This window comes from Centruroides vittatus, unplaced genomic scaffold, assembly GCF_030686945.1.
Source record: "Centruroides vittatus isolate TY-2023 unplaced genomic scaffold, ASM3068694v2 contig_424, whole genome shotgun sequence".
NCBI classification, from domain to species: Eukaryota; Metazoa; Arthropoda; class Arachnida; order Scorpiones; family Buthidae; genus Centruroides; species Centruroides vittatus.
Genome location: NW_027122230.1, coordinates 690,197 through 713,480, shown reverse-complemented (window position 1 = coordinate 713,480; position 23,284 = coordinate 690,197). Strand labels below are relative to the sequence as shown.

Genomic DNA, 23,284 nt, shown 5'->3' with positions numbered 1-23,284 from the left:
GTTTTAAATGATTAAATAATTTCTGTGTTATATAATTTCAGTAATTTCATTACTAGTAATTTAACACAAATACAATTCATTTATATTCGAATTACGTGAATCATGGAAATTATTGAAATAAATCCCAAAAATCAAATTTAAAGAAATAAATACCTTAAGAACTGATATATACCTAAAAACACACCTGTACATCATTTTTGTTATCATACAACTGTTTGGTGTACAGGTATGTGTAAAGAAATTTTTAATATAAACTTAATTAATATAATAAAATATAATCATTTTAATTAAAACAGGCTGCCATTATATTCATAATTTAAAAAAATATATAAGAACTAATTTGTATTAATTTCTATTATTACGTCCAATCACCAGGAACAAAACAGTTTTTTTTTTTTGCAAAGACAACTTTTTATTAGAGGCTATGACACTGCAAAATTATGTAAAACAGTTAAAAAGTTGACAGCAATGAAGACAACTTAGTTTCTTTTATATTTTTTATATTATAAACTTAACTAGTCTGAGAAATTTAGAGGATAAACATAAAGCTTGTTTTCTAAATTTATAGTGAATTTATTATATAATTTGGACCAATCCATTCACAACCCAAGTTTATCACACTAAGCCCATTTTGATATTTATTGACAAACTCTAAAATCTTGACCAGAATGTATTTCAGCCTAATAATATCAATAGTATTTTAAAGGAAATAAATACTCTCAAAAAATACCTAACCTTTGAACTAGAAAAAGAAAAAAGAATTGAATTTTTTAGATTTGTTAGTTAGAAGGGAAGTGGGGTTTTTGATGATTAAAAAATGCCAAATACAGATAACCGCATATAACATGATAGTTAGGTTTTGAAAAAGTGTCATGTTATGCAAAATTGTGCTTTACAAAACAAAGGACTAGTACAAAACATAGGGTTAAACCCAAAAATTTAAATGTATTCTTTTTCATAATTAAAAGTAATGTGTTTATTAAAGCAATCAGTAATTAACTAACAATGAGAATCAAACATATTGCACGTTAATATAAATTTTTTCTTCATTGGTAAGTATCGTTAAATGAGGACGTTTCCTTTTTGGCAAAATATTGTCATCATCTGAGCTTTGCTGTTGATCTTAATTTAAAATACCAACAACATCTTGATTTTTAAAACATTAAAGAATATATACAGAAGCAGATTTATAACATTTAAATCTGCTCTATTGTACTTTTTCAAATAACCAATACATTATACATATCTATTTATTTGCTATAATTGAATTTATGATCTTGATTTTTCTTTACTTTTTTTTCATAAAATCTAATGTTTTTATTTGTTTGCATTTGCCTTTTTAAAGATCTCTTGATCTTTAAAAATATAATCTTTTTATCTAATAACTTTTAATTTAATCTATAAAAACAAAACACAGAGACAGTCTTTTGGGTGATTTAGAGCACTAATCACCAATGACAGCAACATAGGAAAGCTAGAACAAGGAAGAAGAAATATTGTACAATCAGTTCTCATTAAAGAAAACTGGGCAAAATGCATGAAACAACAGTGAAAATTTCAATATTCTAAAATCAAGGGGTAAATGTAAGACAACATATGTGTTTGCTTGAATAAAAAAATATCGAATGACAATGTTTACACTTAAAAATTGTGATGTTTTATATAGGGATTTCTCCAATTGTCAAATCATGTTAGAGTGAAATCGTGTTGTAAGAACACTGTATTGTACAAGTGATTTCCCTAATATTCTAACTGTGTTAGAGCAAATCAGTGTTGTAGGAAAGCCATGTTGTACAATGGATTCCTTTAGCTTAATATTACTGTGTTTTACCAATTGTATGTTCTACTAATGTTTAATTAAAGGGGAATATTTTGTTCTTAATTAATATATGTAATTTTAGTTATTTCTATAAAATGTGTGAGAACTGAAAGTAGTCTGATATCTGTAATTTGTAAAATTGTATACATATGTAAACATCTCAAAGCCTGATGATTATATTAAAGACAAACAATTACCAGATTAAATCAGTCTATATTACTGCTATTAATAGTTATTAAATACTGAATAATTTTGCACTAGAGTTAGGCTTTAGGTGCCATTTCTTGTTAAATTTAATAATTATAATTAAATTAATATTTAATAAACAGTACTTGATTGCTTGCTGTTCTCACAATTAGTTATATGTTTTTTGGAACAGCATAAAGTTGCTATTGAGGGCAAGTCATAACCAGAACACTCCTTTCAATGGAAAAAGTAGATTTATTTTCTATAATTTATAATGGATATGCATTTTGGACTCTATGCATCTCTTCAGTCTTTATTTTATTATATAAATCAATAAAACTATATAAGAAATACAGAATGTGTTTAATAATTATTTATATTTAACATACACATAACTCACAAAAACTCTTACTTTAAATAATTACCTAAAAATAATTATAGTGACAGCTGGAATAACTAATTATTAAAACTGTGAGGTATAACAAGTAAAACTGAAATAAATTTTAAAATAAGTAAGTAAATAAATGTAATAAAATGTCATTAAAAAAATAATAAGAGAGTATATTATTACAAAACACCTTTCTCGCTTTTTCTAGCAAATTTTAATTAAATGAACTAATATTTTCAGCTATCGTAAATAGCCTTCCTCAGGTTTAACATAATTTTGAACAAATAAACAACTTACTATGACACTTTATGAACATGCAGCCCAATTTTTATTACTTCCAAACATTTTCAGTCATGTTAAATGACCTTTCTCAAGAAAAATCAAAACGAAATAAAAACAAACGGTTAAAGCAACTGTAAAAATCGAACGCTTAGTACAAATCAAAAAATGAACAAGCGTTTCGAATTTTTGAAATATATTCTGTTGGGGCTTAAGTACGTCATCTTTACCTTGCAACCGGAATAATACAAAGCATAAACTTATAGGAAATTAAAATACCAAATAACAAGATAGAAAATTATAAACACTAACATACAATAATACGTGCATACTATCTTTCTACTATTTTTGTACATTTGTGTTTATAATTTTCTATCTTGTTATTTGGTATTTTAATTTCCTATAAGTTTATGTTTTGTATTATTCCGGTTGCAAGGTAAAGATGACGTACTTAAGCCGCAATGGAATATATTTAAAAAATTTGAAATGCTTGTTCATTTTTTGATTTGTACTAAGCGTTCGATTTTTACAGTTGCTTTAACCGTTTGTTTTTATTTCATTTTGATTTTTCTTGAGAAAGGTCATTTAACATGACTGAAAATGTTTGGAAGTAATAAAAATTGGGCTGCATGTTCATAAGGTGTCATAGTAAGTTGTTTATTTGTGAATATTATGCAGTTTCAAAATAATTTTGAACATCAATTAGGACATAAAATTTGAAACTTCGAGCTTTGCTTGCATTCTTATGACATCATGGTATTACAAAAATTTATTTATTTATTTTATTTTATTTAAATTGTATAAGAATCGTAACTTTTGTTTGAATTGTAGGGCTGTGTTGGAACTCAGCAGTTTTTGAAGTTCAGTATTGTTTATCTGTATCTGGGCGATACGTGCAAAGTCTAAGGTACAGACAATGGCTATACGTGATAGGACATCTGCTGGCATGTTGTCTCTGCCCTTGATATACTTCATATTGGTACTGTATTGCCCAATAAAGTCTAAATGGTGTAATTGTTGTGGGAAACATTCATCTGCCTTTTGGCAAAAAGCAAAGATTAGTGGTCAATGACCTGTGAAAATCACAAAGATTCATCCCTCTTAATGTGTTTGATTTCTGCATATATTGTGTGTAGTTCATGAACAAAAGTGGATCACTCTTCATCAAAATAATTATTCAGAAATTAATTTATGTAATTACAAAATTTATCTTAAGCTAAGTATGTAATTTTTATGGAAAATAATTCAAACACATTTTGTAAATTATTCTTTAATATTTTTAAATAATATATAGTTACTGTGAAAGACCGAAATTACAGAATGTTGACACATACAAAATACATCGGTGAAAGACCAAATATTTGGTTATATTATTGTGAGGACTCGAATGAGGGCCAACTGGGAGGTCCGAATGGAGGTGTTAACAAGATCTTAAAAATCTTCCTTTACAATGCAAAGGGACGAAATTAAAGATCTAAATTACACAATGGAAGTTTTTTTTGAAATGTTTAAAACAATGGAAAGGAATAAAGTCGAGGAACACGCGACAAGAGAGGAATCATATTCAGTTGCAACACTGACCTCTCCATGTCCTCCATCGGGTTTTGAATTGGCACCAGGTGACAATGAGAGACCAATGGAGAGGCGACTTGGGAGAAAAACATTATAAAACTGTCGTTTTCAAGGACATTTTTGGTTCTTGGATGCGTGAGTTTCCTCTCTTGGTCGTGTGTGCTCCCGAAACATTGGAATGAAGGAACCCTTTCAGACCCGGAGGAAGCATCATTAATTGCTGTCTCTTAGCTATCTCCAAATCGTCAGTTCGCCCGGAGAGAAGCAGCCGAAGGATGTGCTATACGCCCCGGGGTCTACGGATATTTCACCATCCACGTCGAACTACAAGTCACGTAGACACGAACATTTGTTGAACTCTTTTTGGACAATTATTCTCATGCTTTATGTGGTTCTACCTCATCAAACAAGAGTAAATTGTAAGGAAATTTCTATGTTTATTAAACGGTTATTAATGGTAAACCTGTCTCGGTGAGTCTTGCTGCACCCACATGACAGTATTGATCGCTCGGCTGTCGAGATCACTTCTCTCTCCAATTGGCAAACCTCACATTATTATACATTCGAACAATCGCTGGTGTATGTCGACAAGCACAGATAAACTTTGGTGGAGATCAAAACGACACCCGAGAAGCTAGTGCCCTAGCTATATTGCATTCAGATAATGGTAGGGAATTTGTAATCAAGTCATATTCGAACTATGTGCTATGTGGAAAGATGTTAAGATAGTTCATGGAAAGCCTCGTCATAGTCAAACACAAGGCTCAGTTGAAAGGGCCAATCGGGATATACAGAATATGTTAACTGTATGGATGAATGATAATGATACAAATAAACGGTGGTTTGCCCTTTGTACAATTTGCCAAGAATACTACATATCACGAAGGAATATGCCAAAGTCCTTATGAAGCCATGTTTGGCGTTAAATCAAAAAGAGGCATAGCATCATCATCTTTACCTGGCGAACATAATCGCAAATATTGAAACCGAAGAACAGCTCAAAGAAATTGTTAATACTTTTGAAGAAAATTTGAGCAGTGGCCACAACGAATACCCTATTTCAAAGGAAAATATTGAAGAGTTGCGTCCTACCATGTCTTCATATGAAGCCCTGATCGAGCAAATGAAGTTATTTCTATAAAAAGAGCAGCTGCGAAAGAGAATCTTCTACTGCAAGCAACGAAAATGTTACAAACCTCAAAAAGAAAATTTCCTTCTGCTTAAATTGGTGATACTGTACGAATACAAGTCCCTGATGTCGACCATGGCCGTACAGATGTCCAAAATGTGTTGGCGGTTGTTGTTGGAATAGAAGATGTCGACTTTTATAAATTAGCAAACAAAAATGGTACCCTCAAGCAGCTTTATACCTGTAATCAGTTCGTAATTTGTAAAGAAAAGTTACTTTCCATAGATGATATTTCTTCTCAAGAAATATCACAGAGAGAAGCAGCTGCATCTAATTCAAAATTCAAAAGTGGAGGGCAAGGCTATACACGCTGTCATTGCAAAAAGAAGTGTTCCATGAATAAATGCAGTTGTAAAAACAAGGGACTCTTGTGCAATTCAAAGTGCGATAACAGTTTAAATTGTTGCAATAAATAAGATTGTATAATGTTAATTACATAATTTATGTGTAAGTTTATTATTGGTATTATTTTTCTTTTCTGATTAAGAATGTGCTGTTCATTTTAGGTTCATCAGTTTATTTACATGTGCTGTTACTTAAGCTTTCTCTTATTTTGACATATTAAAAAGTTGCATTTTTGTCTTAACGTAATAAAAATATTTTTATTCAACATTTACCATCAGTGCATGCTGAATGTCGACATTTGCCGGTGTAGTGAGAAATAATGATATTTAGCAAATATTTCGTACATACACGAAACGACTGTGTGAATGCTGACATTCTCTCAGATATCGGTCATTCACAGTAACATATATATATATATATATATTGTTCAAAATTTAATTTTAAACTGTACATGTTTGTTCTGGATATAATTTTAATTTGAACTTGTAAATTGTTTGTATAACGCATACAATTTTAATGTAGCTGTTTTGTTCTGCATTATGTGCCTGATGATGTCTGTTTTAAACAGACGAAAATGTTAGTAAATAGTTTTGTTTATTAGTTTCATATTTGCTGGTATTGGTTGGTTGTGTATCCCAGACCTGGTGCCAATTGACTACCATCTAGTTTGTGTTCTACAGAACCATATTGCCAATATACAGTTTAATGACAATACTCTTTTGAGAATGACATTTGAAACTTTAAAGCCAAATCCATTTTTTCTATACTCATGGGATTGAAAGTTTGTAGTAAAGGTGACAAGATGTAATTGATATTGATGGTAATTACCTACAAGACTGAACTGTAAAAAATCGTTGTTGAGTTAATTGTCAAAAAAGTTTTTTTATTTTTCAAAATGTCTAAATTTTACCTTTACAACCTGATTGTGACTGTTGGTAGCAATAGATAAACTGCTAGTGGTTAAGATAATTTTTTTTTGCTAAGACAATGTCTTACCAATTAAAAATAACTCAGAAACCAGAAAAATAGACAAGCAGAAGACAACCCTAAAGTTTAATAAATCTTATTTATTAGTATTACTTAAATAGTAATTAGGTTGGGGAAAGCTGTAGTAATAAATCAGGTTGCAATGTCATCAGGTTGTTTCACCCACATCACAGCTGCCAATAAACCAAATGATTGCTGTAATTAATCAGGCTATTTTTTTCTACTATTAATTATTAGATACTAAGTAATTTGGTATTAGAAGTAGATGTTAGGCACCATCTCTTATTTTGGCAATTGTTTGGTTTATTATTAATACATTGAGCTTAATGATGTTTATACATAAAGCTGCCAGTAAATGTTTCATTGGAAAAAATTTGAACAATCAGGCAAAAGAAATGTAAGATTGCCCATGATAGTCAATAAAATCATCTATTTACAAGGAATTAGTGAATAAAGTAGAATTGATTAATAATTAGGATTTCTTACAAATGTGACTGAGTAATTTATATATTGGAGTGCAAACTATTAAAGGTTAACATTGATCTGTATTTTTTTAATCAATCATTAACCAGTGTTTACTATTTTTGAACAAAAAATTAATTTTAACAGAAGAGTTTATTATTTGAAACTAGTTTAGAAGTTAAATAATTTATGTGTAATAAATATTTAAAACTTTTGTAGGTGAAATGTGAACCATATATACCAGATTATTATGGATGTTATGATGGAATTGAAGTAAAGGTGATGAAGGTTGTTCCAAAAGATGGATATACTATTAGAGAACTATTGTTAAAGGTAAATGTGTATTTTAACACTTTCCTTCAAATCTTTAAAAATGACTTATGACAGTAGATGTTTTTGTTTTTTCTATTTAATATTTGAATTTAAAAGGAAATAATCATAAAACACTGATTATGTATGGTTGTATCTTTCAATATTTAATAGAATTTACAATAAGTAAAATAAATTTATGAATTAAAGCAGTTAATGCAGTTTTTAAAGATTTTTGGAGTGTTTTTAATAATCAGTATTCAGTATTGCATTTCTCAGTAATACATAGGAAGAAACTAAAATGAAAAAACAATCACTTTATGTAATTTGTGGTCATTGTGATAAGTTTGGGAAAAGGTATTCCAATAGTTCGAAGTATAAACACTTGAAGATTATTGAAATCAAACAAGAAGCACATTATACAACAAAAATGTTCTTAGAATGGAAAAACTCAGTTACTAGTTATGTATTCTGAAACCATGTCTTCTTTTATCTGTTTTTACTGTCACAACTAGGTGCATAGACAGACCCTGGACATTACTGACATCGATCTTTATTTGGGAATAGCCTGTTAACTTGTACACACCTTGTTTATAAGTTAACACCACCTTACAAGATATCCCAGAAGTAATAAAAAACAACACCTTAAAAAGTTCCAGCAATAAATTAATTTAATAATAACGTTTTCGACTATCTTAAATAGCCATCTTCAGTTAAACGAACTCAAACAGAAAGAATGCCGAAAATAAAATATAGGCAATGCAAACATTCAAAAGTTCAAATTAAATTCCAATGCAAAAACACAGTCGCGTATTAGAAAACATAAATATGTGCATGTGCTTTCTAATACATGACTGTGTTTTTGCATTGGAATTTAATTTGAACTTTTGAATGTTTGCATTGCCTATATTCTATTTTCGGCATTCTTTCTGTTTGAGTTCGTTTAACTGAAGATGGCTATTTAAGATAGTCGAAAACGTTATTATTAAATTAATTTATTGCTGGAACTTTTTAAGGTGTTGTTTTTTATTACTTCTGGGATATCTTGTAAGGTGGTGTTAACTTATAAACAAGGTGTGTACAAGTTAACAGGCTATTCCCAAATAAAGATCGATGTCAGTAATGCCCAGGGTCTGTCTATGCACCTAGTCATGACAGTAAAAACAATCAATTACTAGTGTTAAAGCATTTAACTTGATTAAGCATACTTGTCAAGATTTTATCAGCTCATCTTCCAATCAATTACATTTGACAATATAACAAACTGAATAGAAGAGAGTAGAGAATTGAGTTTTTTCTTTCTAATATATACTCATGAAGTCATCTTTTCCTGTTTTATGTTTTAAAAATGTCATTGCTACATGTATCACTTATCTAAAACAACTTTTATTCACTCTGGCATTAAAACTTTATCTTTAGCTTTCATCTGAAAGCTAAAGGTAAAGAGTTTTAAATAAGACACCTACACCAGCATACCTCAAATTACTAATTCAAGGAATTTATAATGTGTTCGTAAAACCTTGTTTGATTTTAATTTGTCTATTTTATTCTGCATTATATATACTTGAAGATGTCTGTTGTACAGATGAAAACGTTATTAAAATTAGTAATTTGAAGTATGTTGGTGTAGATGTCTTGTATGTGTTTAAATTAATTTATACCAGTTTTAAGTTATTGAGTAGAGAGTTTTAATGGTAAGGTAAAAACCCTGGTAAAAAATGGCAGGTAAAGATCCTGAAAAAGGATATATTAATAACCATTCTTCAGGGTTTGATCTTTAAAGCTTATGGAAAGGTTATGAATGAACCCAAAAACATTTGCTAAAGGTAAAGATTTAGCCCAATAGTGACCAAGTGAATATAACCACAGCACACCAGTATTCAGATTTGCACCTGACCAGGGAGCTAGCTGCATGGAGTATTCCAGGATTTCTTTATGCATCTAACACCTAGAGGCCCGTTTCTCACAAAGTTCTTCTGGGAGGAATCCACTTTTATCAGATTGTACATATGTTACACTGCCATATTCCATCAAATCAAAGGTAAAGGTTCAATGCTAGAGTGAACATGATTCATTTATATTTAGTATTTGAAAATATGCTAAAATAGTGTTCAACTTTAAAATGTTACAAAAATTTGAATATAAACATACAAAAATAATTCTAGCATTTTAGTTTCCTGGCTGTTATGTATACATAATGAGCAATTACTTATTGCGACATTATCATAATGCCGGGCTGCAATTTTTAATCATATTTTTAAAATTTATTTCATTTAAAATATATGTTCTTATCTCATATTAGTAGTGTCTTGCCCCTGTACATCATAATTTCTCTGTTAGCAATAGGGTTATGCCAATCATCTATCTAAATCCTTTTAGGGAAAAATTTTTGAATTGAAATAACATGGCTTCCAGTTTCCATTGGAAGTTTATATATATAGTTAATCAGGGTTTACTGCTCTAATCTTTCCATAAATGGTCTTGGCTTTCATCTATCTAACTCTGTTTTCAAGATTAAAGGAAGACAGACAGACGGATGACAGTGGGAATTTATAGGTCTACAATTTTCTAAAATTACAGCCCAAAAAAGGAAAGTATTGGAATCGTGTTAAATTTGACCTTCCAATTTTTTTTAGTATGTTTTCACAATATAAATGTATAGGGTGTCCCAAACTAAACTTGGCATTTCCCAACTGGCTACAGCAAAAACCATTCATCAGAAAGTCATGAAAGTTTGGGAATTCCTTAATGGAGATGATGGGAATTTTTTCTAGAACAAAAATATTTGGTTCCAAAAACTACCAATAGAGGGCATATTATAGCTTTATACAGAATGTAATTTATGTATCTCATTGTTATCTGTCCAATGTGAACAAAACATATTCAAAACATGATGGCCACTATTGTCTGCTATCATCTGAAAGTCTAAAACAGCTTGATAAACAGTTGCATGCAGTGTATTGCCTTGGAATGTTATGCACATGGCATGCTATGCTATGCCGTCCTTAAGGTCTGACAACAATGTTATGGGATCATGATAGACCAAGTCTTTGAGATAGCTTAAGAGCCAAAAATTGCATGGATTCAAGTCTGGCAATCTTGCATACCAATATGCTACTATTTCAGCTTGAAAAGCACCATCTAGTTGTGGTTTTAGAACTAACTTTTTTTGCTTTAGAAAAAATTCCAATCATGTCATTAAAGCATTCCCAAACTTTCATGACTTTCTGATGAATAGTTTTTGTTGTAGCCAGTTGGAAAATGTCAAATTTAATTTGTGACACCCTATACTTTTAAACATTACTTGATTTTCAGCCAATTAATACTGTTAAGTGAGAAATGTATTATATGTAAATTGGATAATTGGTGCAAAAAGTTCAGGTATCAACTATTATAATTTTTAATATTATCACTTTATGATGCCAACTTAGAGTTTGTTATGAATCTAAACATAAAGTTGTAAAAATATTTATCCCAATTAAAGTACAGTAATTTTTTTTTTAATCTAAACTTATCAAAAGTGTAAAGCAATTTATTTTCTGTTTGTTTTATTTGAATTTGATATTTTGATTTTAATAATGGCTTTGTAAGAATAAACAAACGTGATAAAATTTTTCCAGTTTATAAAAGTTGTTCTGTAATTTTTAATAATTGTTGAAATCAAAGTTGCATATTATTCTAATTAATGTGATCATTGAATCAGTAATAATTATTACTAAAAATTTCATCAAAAATAATGAAATTATTTCTATTTCATTATTTTTGATGAAATTTTTATTAGATTAAATAATTGTTCCTTATTTTATCAGATTTTGTGAAAAGAATTCATGCTTTTTGAATAATAAAAGGTATGTTTTTAAATATTTTAAGCATGAGGAAGAAATGCATCAAGTTCTTCATTTCTGGTATACAGCTTGGCCTGATCATAAAGCTCCAAGTACTGCTAAACAATTGTTGTCTATGGCTCTTGAAGTAGAAGCATTTCGTCGTGATAATAAAGTTTCTAAAGGCCCAACTGTTGTTCATTGCAGGTACTAAAATTTAAGTAATAAATTAAAAACTAATTTAGTTTCCAATATAATTTTTTAATCAGTTTTTTCATTTGATATATTCATGTATAAATTATAGAAATTTTTCAGTAACTAAATAATTATTTGTAGTAATAATTTAAATGTAACAGGCTTATCTGATTTTTTAATTTGGATATTTAACTATTGATAATTATATACATGTTATAAGGCATAGATTTAGTTATATTCAGATTATAAGTTTTGAATTAACTTTTGTAAAATGTAATTTATGTGACAATACTTATTGATTATAAAAATTTTTAAACAAATTAAAGTAAATGTTGTTTGTACATTTTTATTGTATTTTTTCCTCATTTCTACCATATCTTGTAATGTATTAGATTTTTTGGTAAATTTCATGTTAATTTTACCTATTAATTTGTTCTGGAAAAAATTTAATTTGCCGGTTGTAGTTATCTCATGGAAACTCTCATAATTATTATAATTAATTAATAATTTAGATATTTTTAGAGGAAAGATTCATTTTAATCTTATAGACTAAAATATATTATATAAAATAGACCTAGCCAAACTTATCTCCAGACATACAAGAATCAGAATCTAGCCATAAATGCTGAGTTTTGTTGTATCCATTTAAGGGTAGCTTATTTCCAACATTGATCCTTCATGGCAATCGTATCTTCTATTTCAGCACTTATAAAACTGCAAAAACAAAACAGTAAAGTTTTCAAATTAAGAATTACCTTTCTAATAATTAAACTTAAGTTGTTTTATTCATTTTTTTTAAATATCATTAATTGCAAATGCACTGACAATGTCTTGAAATGGTATAACTTAAGAACTATATTTATAAGATTGCTAAAATCAAAAAATTGTTCTTAGAAAATTTTTTGGTTTCTCCATTAAAGTAATTTTTCAAAGAAATGTAGTTATATGGAGAATGATCTAATTTTAAAATTGTTCTCAACAACTTGTTTTACTTTCTCATGAAATTTAATTATCATGTATGGCTTTCCTAAAACAAAATTTTAAAATTTGTACTGATATTGGTCTTGATATCAAGATTCAGTTGATATATTGATAATTGATAAATTTTGATAAATAGCAATAATTATTGTCATATTATAGTGCCAGTAACCAATGTATGTTTGTTAATGGCATAAAACTTAGATTAAGAATAAACTACAATGTCTTTCAGAATTAAAATTGTTTACTTGAAAAGTTTCTAACTACAAACAAATACTTTTGACGTTTCAAATTGTCATCTTCAGGCAGAGCGTACATAACATTTGAATTACATTTTAATTTTTAAAACTTTTTACCCATTTATTGTTATGATTTTGCAAATTAATAAAATACAGATTCATAATTATTATTATTAAGGGCTTATCACATCAATATGTAATCACACTTATGCAATTATACAACTTTTTATTTTCATCATTTTGTTATAAATTTAAGTTTATTAAAAGTTTATATTTTAGATCCAGACAATGAAGAAAATTTATTAAGAGACAACAGTCCTTATGAAAAAAATGTGATAAAACAAATTTATAGTTCAATAAATCATAGTTTCAAGTAAAAACAACTTTTTTTACTTCTGCTGACGGGTTACAGCTATGTGTAATAATATATATACAAAATGTGTTTTATTTTTTTATTTATAAAGCAATTACATTTTGAGGTACACTCAAATATATTTATATACAGAATGATCTGAAAGTTTGAGTCAATCTGTACAATTGTGATTATTTTAAAATAAAAACAAATTCAAAAAATTAAGAATTTTGATGATTTAAAATTTACAAGTATTCCATATTTGAGAATTTGATATGATGAACTGGTTTTTGGTGTAAAGTCCAGATGAAATAGAGCCTTTACATTGGAAATGGATGCAGGAAATCACAAGGATAGGGAATTGGCAGAAAAACACACAACTATTGACTCCAGATTCCTTTCATTACTAATTAATTAGTAGTTTGTTTAATGAAGTAGGCTGCAATTTGTTTTTGAATTTTAGTTCTCTAAGAGCAGAATGAGATTAATGGGCTTCACAAAACTGTTTTCAACAAAAAAACAAAAAAATATTTGAATTTTAAAAAATAATAAATAGTAATGTGTTTAGAAACTGAACAAATCTTTATTTTTTCCAAAATCTGGAATTTATCCTCTAAAGGTGAATCTCAAACCCATATTTAAGGTTATACTTTGCATTTTATTTATCAAAGTTACTAAAATAAAATACAATGACTCATTAGAAAAGTTTTAACATTAGAATTGTATTTTACATACTTTAACCTTAAAAATGTCAAAATAATGGCATTAATGGCTTTTAAAAACTTTAAAATATTTTAAAGATCCACATGTAAGGAGTTGAGAGTCTAAGTTTTCTGACTCCCATAAAAAGATTCTATTCTTGATTTCAACTCTCCATCTCTGGGAAATTATACCAAAAAAAAAAAATGGTGGAAAACATTTACTTTTTTTCCTGTCTTGTTCTTTTTGACAGAGAATGAGATGCAGGGGTAAACATCTAACAGGAATTTAACAAAAGTTGACAATTCCCAAGCTGTTAAGATATCTCATTTTATAACTTATATACATTGATAATGGACTGCAAGTGGTGAAGAGAAGACTGAATATGATGTTTCTCATAATCAACTCAGCTAGAATTGCCAAAAGAGGTGAGCCCATGGGGACACCCAGCTTTTTGTAAGAAATATTGACCATTGAACTTGAAATAATTATGTTCAGTTATTAGAAAGATGGCTTTCCAAATGTTAAACACCTGTTTAATTGTGTAGGATTTTTGTAGTAAAAGTGTATTAGCAAGTATTATTACATCAAAGTGTGGGACAGATGGAAATAACGACATAACATCAATTTTATAAAATTGGTATGTTTCAGGTGAGACTGTTCCTACCATTTTGATTATTCTTGATTTGGATTTCAATGTTGAGATGACTGAACTAAAATGGGAGTTTAATATCTTAAAGTGATTAGGACTTTTTCCAAGAAATATGTGGAATGGGTATGTCGACGTTCCCATCTATTGACAATTTGTTATGATTACTCCCCAATACTCTCTTACGTTGATGAGAAAGGGTGCTGGTTGTTTTGAAGACCTCCTACTAACATGTGTTTCCCTAGACATTTGTTGATCATTAAAACAACATTTGATTGTCTTTTGTTTAATTCCATGGGAGACAGATGAAATGAAGAAAAGTTTCTTATAATTTGACTTTTTGCTAACATTCCACCAAAAACAATTTCCCAAATCTCACATTAATTTATATGGAAAAAATTGTTTTGCGTAACGAGTGTTTTGCATTACGAGTAAGATTCTGGAACGAATTATGCTTGCTAAGCAGGGTTCCACTGTAATGTGTTTAAATATATCTAGAAAGCCCTGACAAATTCTAGCAACAGAAGCTGAATCTAAACATGAAAGATAAGAGCATTTGTTTAGTAAGAAATATATTTTTCAAAGTTTTGAATTTAATTTATTTAGCAAAGAGGGAATAACAGAAAACCAAACAATTGATGGTATAGTTTAAGTGACTGAATATTGGTAAAGAACAATGAATGGAGAACAGGATCTTTATTTGCTAGGAGTTGGAGTATGCAGTTTAGTGAATTTTGTTTACAATACAGATCCTTCCATCAGTGTTTATTAATTAAAACATTTTTATTTTACTTGTTTGCTGATTACTTATTATCTTAACTATTTTTTCTTGCCATTAAATAAAGAAATGTCTGATAATTTATGTATTTGCTTCTCTTGAAGCTTATATAAGAATGTTTGATAATTTGTGTGTCATATTTGCATTTTGCATTTCTCTATTATATTGGCAAATAACATAATCAACACTTTAATTTATTTTAAACAATGTCTCTTAATAACTGAATAAGATGTTATAGTTTCATAAAGACCAGCAAAACATAAAGTTTAATTATACAAACAAACTTTCTGAACAATTTTGAAATTGTAATCTTCAGATTTTAGAATAAGTATGGAATATAGAACTTGAATCTTTTTTAAAAACGAATATGTCCAAGTTTTATTGGATAGAATATATATGTAATAACTGGCATTAATCCACTGGACAATGGTTTGTAAATAAGTCCAAAATTTTTCCACCAGCTTAAGTTTGTATGTATTGGAGAATGACATAGATATTACATATTATCAAGCCTGCATCATTCATTTTACCTATAACTTGTCCCACTTAAAACATTGTGAAAGAATGGAGATTTATAAGCTTTCTTTAAAGAACTGGTCATCAATTACAAGGAGACAAACACATTTTCCCATGCCTTGAGATCCTTATATGAAAATCTTTTTTGATTTTATTTACAAATCACTGCCTAGTGGAATCATATGTTATTACATATATATTCTATCCAATAGAATTTGGATGTGTTTGTTTTTAAAAATATTTAAGTTTTATTTCCCATATTTATCCTACAATCTGAAGATGATAATTTCAAAATTGTTGAAAATGTTTGTTTAATTATATAAACTTTCTTTTCCTGGATTTTCTGGTATTTATAAAGGTTCATTTAGAACCATTGGTAGATAAATAAACAAACATTTTGTAACACTGTATTCATTGGCATAGCCAGGATTTTGTTATGGGAGGGGCCTAGTAGAAGCTGTAATTTTCTGGGAGGGGCAACAGGTTAACTGGGGGGCCGCACTGTAATTTTCTGGAGAGGGGCACCAGGTTAACTGGGGGGGCTGTGCCCACCCGTGCCCCTTCCTGGCTACGCCCATGACTGTATTTTTATTTGGAAAACATGGGCAAGGAGATTGTGTTATGAGAGCAAGATTAAAGTTCTGACCCTACAAATAAATAGGAAATCTCCTTATTTACAAGAAGTTGTCAGTAATGAGATAGTTTCATAAACTGTGACTGCACTATATATAAATTTAGTTATAATGTAAACATAAAACACAGAAGAATGAAATTTGTAAATTATATTGTATTAATTAAAATTATTTACTTTTAATTTTTACAGTGCTGGAATAGGGAGAACAGGATGCTTTATTGCAACAAGTATTGGAATTCAGCAGCTTTGGGAAGAAAATATGGTTGATGTATTAGGAATAGTTTGTGCTCTCAGGTTAGACAGGTAAGAAAACTTTTTTAAACTTTGTCATTAGATATATATTATTTTATTTAACAAAAGACAATGGCCATACACAAAGTGTTTAGCCAGCAGAAGGAGAGGGGAAGGGAAGAAGGATGGTGAGATAGAAAGGAAGGATCCTTCTGAGCAATGATATAAGATTACTACTCTCTCTACAATTAATGATGGTGTGCAGTTTTTGATTTTAACATGCACCCTTTTTGACTTTTTGAGAACTCAGAAATGAAGTGTGCATTAGATTCGAAGTATAAATCAGGAACTCTGAAGCAAAATGCGTTAATTCACATTAGTATCATTTTAGTATTATAGTATGTTTAAACCTGTTAACTGTAATTTGAACAGATTTCTGTATGATTAATTGATTTTACTTCATTTGAGTGCCACTCATTTATCAAAATTTTATTGATTTTAACCATAAATATGGGTTCCATCTGGTCACACCTTTAACCAGGTGCGACCATTATTTTAACAAGCATGATGCATCCTGCAGACAGATTGTTTTTGATTTCAGATTAAATAATATATTACTATTATTTTTTTCATTATCATATGTTTTATTTATTTGAACAAAATTATATATTTTTTCAAGTTTATATTAAGTAATTAGGAAACTAGGAAAAAAATACAAGATAATATGTCACTAATTTGTGCATTATCCAAGTCATCATCATCGGAATTCACACATTCAGGTGTACTTTCATGATCACTTTCTAAAATTTTCCTACACTTAAGTTGCCTCCACTTTCATCTTCTTTAGAGGTTTTGCATTTTGTGTCCCTCCTGTTTCAAAAGTTCATGAAGAATGCAGGGGATGTCTTCTAATCAGATGACCCAAGGCCTTGGCCTTAGTAGATAAGATGCAATCCCCTACCCTCAGATTAGAGAGAGACATTCATGAATCTAGTAGTCATTCAAGTAGTTTTCACCCACTTGGATAACTACAACACACCATCAAAAACTCCAATGAACTAATAGAGGCATTAAAACAGGTCTCCTGTGCAGTTACTTTTTGGTACTAGACTTTAAGTTGTTATATCCATCCATTAGAATCCAGCCATGTTTTTGCTCCAGGGACTTCTTGTTACATAAAATAAGATATACAAAATGCCACCATCAGATTTTTTTTAACTATTTCATATTTTATGTTACTCTTCTATGTTCCAATTTAATAACAAAGTTTACATACAGAAGAGGGAGCCTCTATTTTCAGACTTCTGTGACATGGTGATTCAAATCCAAGATTATGGTAGGATCTCTCTATCAGGGTCCTGACACCACTTAGTCTAAGGTTGCAGACTAAGATGCATAAAAATTAATTTATCTTCTGAGTGGTTGAAAATGTGATCTAACCTGATTGACCTCACAACTCCTGTAAATTCCATTGAACCATGTGTAACAGCAGGATGTCCAAGTGGTGTCGAAACATGGGTGAGAATGTTGATGACAGAGACAACTCTCCAGTTACAACAGTTAAGCATTTTTTTTGTACAATAAACCAGGTTACAATAACAAAGTTTTCCATCTCTTAGCAGATTCACGTCCTCTGGTCTTCTCGAGATTGACGGCCCCGGGGTGTAATTGGGTGGCAAAATGTGGCTGGATCGATGACATCAAATATCTTCTTTTGTTTTAAGAATGAGGTACAGAATGACCAAGGCAGGTGAAGACACTCTCCGTGACCTTGAAATTGCCACTTTTATAATTTTTTTTGGTCTTAGATTGAACATTTCAATAGGTCAATCTGACTCACCTCCACTTTCTAATTGATCTTCACTCATTAGTAAGTGTAACAAGATTAGAACTCAGATCACTGGATGAGTCAACATTGTCTGTCAATTTGATTCCTATCAAAAGATGGTTGATCTTAGGACTTACATTATTCTATTGTTTTAATATGAGAAATACAGTTTTTCTGATAATTTCTTCCAAACATGTCCTTTTATGGACTTGAAATTTCTATTTTTCCTTTTATAACAGTTTTTCTTCTTTTTTGCAGCTTTACAAAATACTATTATTTTTTTTCTATATTCATACAAGATAACAAAATTTAATTTTTTCATGTGTTTCTGGTTTACTTCTGGAGCCTCATAGGGTTAGGCACTAACTTAGACAGTTTATAAAATTACCATATTTATTCTATGAGATTATAATAATGAGTTATATAATAGGTATATAGTTTAATAGTACCTAAATGATTACTAACTTAATATAAGTATAAATTCAACAAATTAATTTGATGAGAATACCAATCTACAATCTCTAGTTCTATTGAGAAAGAGTTTATATATATGAAATGTCATATTACCTTAAAATATCTTGCACTGTGAAACCAATAGTAGCTTTGTTTGGTTGAAGAGAATGTTTTTGACAGGAACTAAGCACAAAGTAAAACAAGAGCAATTATTTATCCATTGGTTGCTCAGTAAGGGTGCCAAACTGGGAACAATGGCTAAAGCCTTGATACTTAAGATACATAGCACAACTAGTACTGTACTGTACATGGTTAAAGAAGGCTAGAGCTGAAGGTGACCTTTGATCTTTTATACAAAATTGACATACAATCAGATTATTGGGATATCATGTCATACTTCCTCAAGAGAAAGAAATAGAGCAGTTGTGGGGATAGTTTCAGTGGGTTAGCATACTTGAACCATCATTTTGGAAGGAACTAAGTGTTCTTCTCCCTGCATCAGAGGAAGTCAAAGACTGATAATTTTTCTAAGTTAAAATTTTAAAATAAAATTTTAACAAATATTTCTCCTAAATCCCAGATTCTCACAGTAATTTCACATGCTGTTTAAAATTTAGCACTTATATGTTACTATTGCTTGGTTAGTTATAAAAAATATCACACCACAAACATGTCAATATATATCATGTAAGACACTCCATGCCTGGGCCAATGAGTTGCTGTCTTTATAGTTGATTACTTGGTGGTTAAGGGAAAAAATGGCAAATTTCAATTTTTTCCATAGGCCATATTTGTTTTTTTCACCTGTACTGTATAAGTTTGGTTTGATCTACTTGTACATTTGTATACTTGTATTTGTCCTTCCAAGGCTATGAATAAAACAGTGTTGTTTCGTCTCTTTTTTATTGATGTTTATGTGCTCTTGGAGTGTTGATACAAAGGTCTTGTAGTGACCCCTATATATTGCAAATGTCTTTCTGTTCTGTTATTTGTTATTGGCACTGCATATATCCCTGGAAGATTGGATCTGTTTCTCCAGTTAAATAAAAGTTATTTATATAATATATATGGCTGTGTTAGTCAAAACATATAGGAAACTTGTTTAAATTTGTAGAATGGCAGAAAAGTTGAACTTTCTAAAGATGTCAAGCATTAGGGATCTACCCTACATCCATTTATAGAATTAATCTGCCAAAAGAGTGTGCCATAATACTTCCTGTTATAAGGTAGATTTGTTTACATAAAGTCATCAGAATCAATAGACGATGCAAGTACTCCCTTCTAAAAGAACTTAATAACAGATGCAATATGATATGCCATTTTGTATGTGTGTAAAGGATCCCCCAGTTGAAAATAACATCTCATATTTCATCATGCAAAGTAGCAATTGACAGGCCACCTTATGCATTAAGTATTGTTGGAAATAGATTTTATCTCCAGTAATTGGCAGAATTGAACAATGAGTGGTAGTTCAGTTAGGAGTGGCAACATCTATAGAATAACAAAGCATGTTTATGGTGAACATTGTTTAGGACGAACAGCGGTGAATAATTGGTGCAAGAATTACAGAGAAGGCTGCAAGTCAATGCAGGATAAACTAAGACCAGGTCAGGCATACACAATAATTTCCACTGCATCAATCACTGCTGTGGCTAACATAATCAGAAGTAGCAGACAAGTTACAACTTGCACAATCAGTACATCCACAAATTTGAGCAAAGGGACAGTGCAAACAATCATCCACAAACACCCCCAATTCAGAAAAGTCTGTGCACAATGAATGGCGAAAATTTTCACCAAAGATCACAAGACTATGAAGATTCTGAATTCCTCCTTTGTATTGTTGCAGGAAACAAAACATGGTGTCACCATTATACTCCTGAAACAAAGAACATGAGCAAGCAATGAAAACACTCATCCTCCCCACAAACTTGTAAGTCCATAATGATGCCCAGTTCTGGAAAAGGATGTTGACTAAATAATTGGGCTGCAATTATTTGAAACCTATAAATTCTCACTGTCATCCACCTGTCTGTTCTTTCTTAATCTTGAGAACAGGATTAGATAGATGAAAGCTGAGGCCAGATGAGGAAACCCTAGGGGCAGGAGGCCTCAGTTAACTCTATATGAACTTCCAGTGAAAACCAGAAGTCACATTATTTCAATTAAAAACTTCCCCTGAAAGGAGTTAGATAAATGTCTGGCACAACTTGATTGCTAAAGGAAAAATGTGATGTATAGGGGCAAGACCATTAATTTAAAGGTGAAGAGCATATATTTTAAATTAAATGAATTAAAAAATATGATTAAAAATTGCAGCCTGGCATTGTGATGATGTCACAATAAATATTTGTTATATATTAGTCTTTGGTCGAAAACTTTGCATTTCTTTTTTCAACTGCTGTGGATTATTGTTGGTCGACTTTATGCTACCAGACACAATGATTAACTCAGAATGCTATTGAAAAACTGTCATGGCATTGACCTGCTTATGAAACTCTGGGATCTTTGCTTAAACAAATATGAAGATTTCTTTTAGATTTGCCAGCTCTGATGTGTATCCACTTTTCACTTTTCATTTGGGCAACCTTTATATATTTATTTATTATAATAAGCATTTTTAATAGATAACTTGCTGATTGCAAAAAGAATGATTCTAAAGTGAAGCAATTAAATTTGCAGTACTTTAATATTTTTCTTTAAAACATTATATTACAGGTATCCCCTGATTAACATAGTTAATTAATCCTTTGATCCTACCACATACATCAAAATCAAGTTAATCAAAACATTGTATTTGTGTTAAGTAAATACAGCTAGTAAAGGTGCATAAATTAAAACTTCTGCTGTGTATATAAAGGGATTGCCACAATTAATTTCACACATTAATCAAATACCATGTTAAGCAAGGGATACTTGTACATAAAAAAACAATTTCAGCCATTGAGTATAAAGTTAATATTTTGATACACTTTTTATTTTGAATGTAGAAATTCACGCATTTTTTTGAATATTCATTCTAATAACTTACAAATTATTCAAATTTGAGAGATTAATAAAGATATTACTACGCTCGTTATTTATTTTGATGCTCATATTTAAAATATCTAATAATTAATATTTATTTTAGAGGTGGAATGGTACAGACAGCTGAACAGTATGAATTTGTTCATCAAGCTTTACATTTATTTGAACATTCCATACCTGAAAAAATTGGAGAATGAAAAAATGAATTTTTCATGGAATTGTTCAAATATTAAATCAAGTAGCATGAATACATCCTGTGCAAAGACTTCAAGTTTATAAATGAAGAAAGCCCAAGAGATGATAGAAATACAACACAGCAAGCATGTATTATTTTATGTATATTATAACCACATAAGAATGCAGTAGTAATAATTTTGAAATCCATTTGATGTATGTATGTGTACCTAAATATAAATAATTATGTATTTAAATTTTTCTGTTATAACTTAACATTCCAAAAACTTTAATATTAGTTTTTACTTGAAAACTTCGAATTTTTTTTTTTTTTGGTACTGCTGAAGCCTTAAAGTTCTTTTATATTATTTAGTTATAGTATTTTCCATATAATATTTAGAACAATATAATGTAACTTACTTACTAGTATGTATTATAGTCTGTACAATATTTCGTACTATTTATTGAATTTAAGAATTTTAGTGATGGTTACATATCTTACATAGTTGATAAACAGAATAGAATTATAAAAAATAGCTACATTTATATTATAATAGATTTGTTATTGACACATTCAAATGCAGTTCTTATGTATATAATATCTACAGAGTTTAGTTCTGTAAGCTATTACCATTATGATTATAATTTAGATCTGACATGTGTGATCATTAAAACTATTTTACTTCTATTTACAAATATACAGCACAAGTTATTTCCCATAATCGGGACCAAATTAAAATGAAAAGGAATATTTTTTGATCAAAGTTTAAATTTGTCTTAATTGAAGAAAATTGTTTTAAATAATTGTTAACAAAGTATAAATTAGATTTTATTTTGTTTTCTTAGTTTTGATTTAAAAGAATTAAAAATATTGAGTAATTCATTTAATTAAGAGATATAACTATTCTTATAACAATAAACTGTTTTAAGTAGTATCTGTTAACTTTATTGTTTCTTTACACTATAAATTATGATAGTAATTTCATTTAAACCAAAAAAAAAACAAATTGCCTAAAATTTAGGAATATTTTTATGAAAGATTATAATAGTTTAAAAATTATTTATAAAAATTGTTAATAATTGAGTATTTATAACTCAATGCAAAAAGCTGTGCAATAACATTTAATTCTGTTTTCTTATATAAACGGTAATTACCAGTTGCCATACTACA

The 23,284-nt window shown here is 29.4% G+C and overlaps 1 protein-coding gene across 2 annotated transcripts in view; it reads left to right on the top strand.

Annotated features, from left to right (window-relative positions):
• The window catches only part of LOC136976766 (tyrosine-protein phosphatase non-receptor type 5-like), a 104,768-nt gene extending 81,796 nt beyond the window's left edge, over nucleotides 1-22,972 (top strand). For both annotated transcript variants that reach the window (XM_067272127.1, XM_067272126.1), the window contains exons 12-15: nucleotides 7,447-7,560; nucleotides 11,407-11,567; nucleotides 16,590-16,703; nucleotides 22,043-22,972. In XM_067272127.1, coding sequence (XP_067128228.1) covers nucleotides 7,447-7,560; nucleotides 11,407-11,567; nucleotides 16,590-16,703; nucleotides 22,043-22,136 — 483 coding nt within the window. In that variant the 3' untranslated portion in view covers nucleotides 22,137-22,972. The remainder of the gene's footprint in view (nucleotides 1-7,446; nucleotides 7,561-11,406; nucleotides 11,568-16,589; nucleotides 16,704-22,042) is intronic.
• The last annotated feature ends 312 nt before the right edge of the window (nucleotides 22,973-23,284 follow it).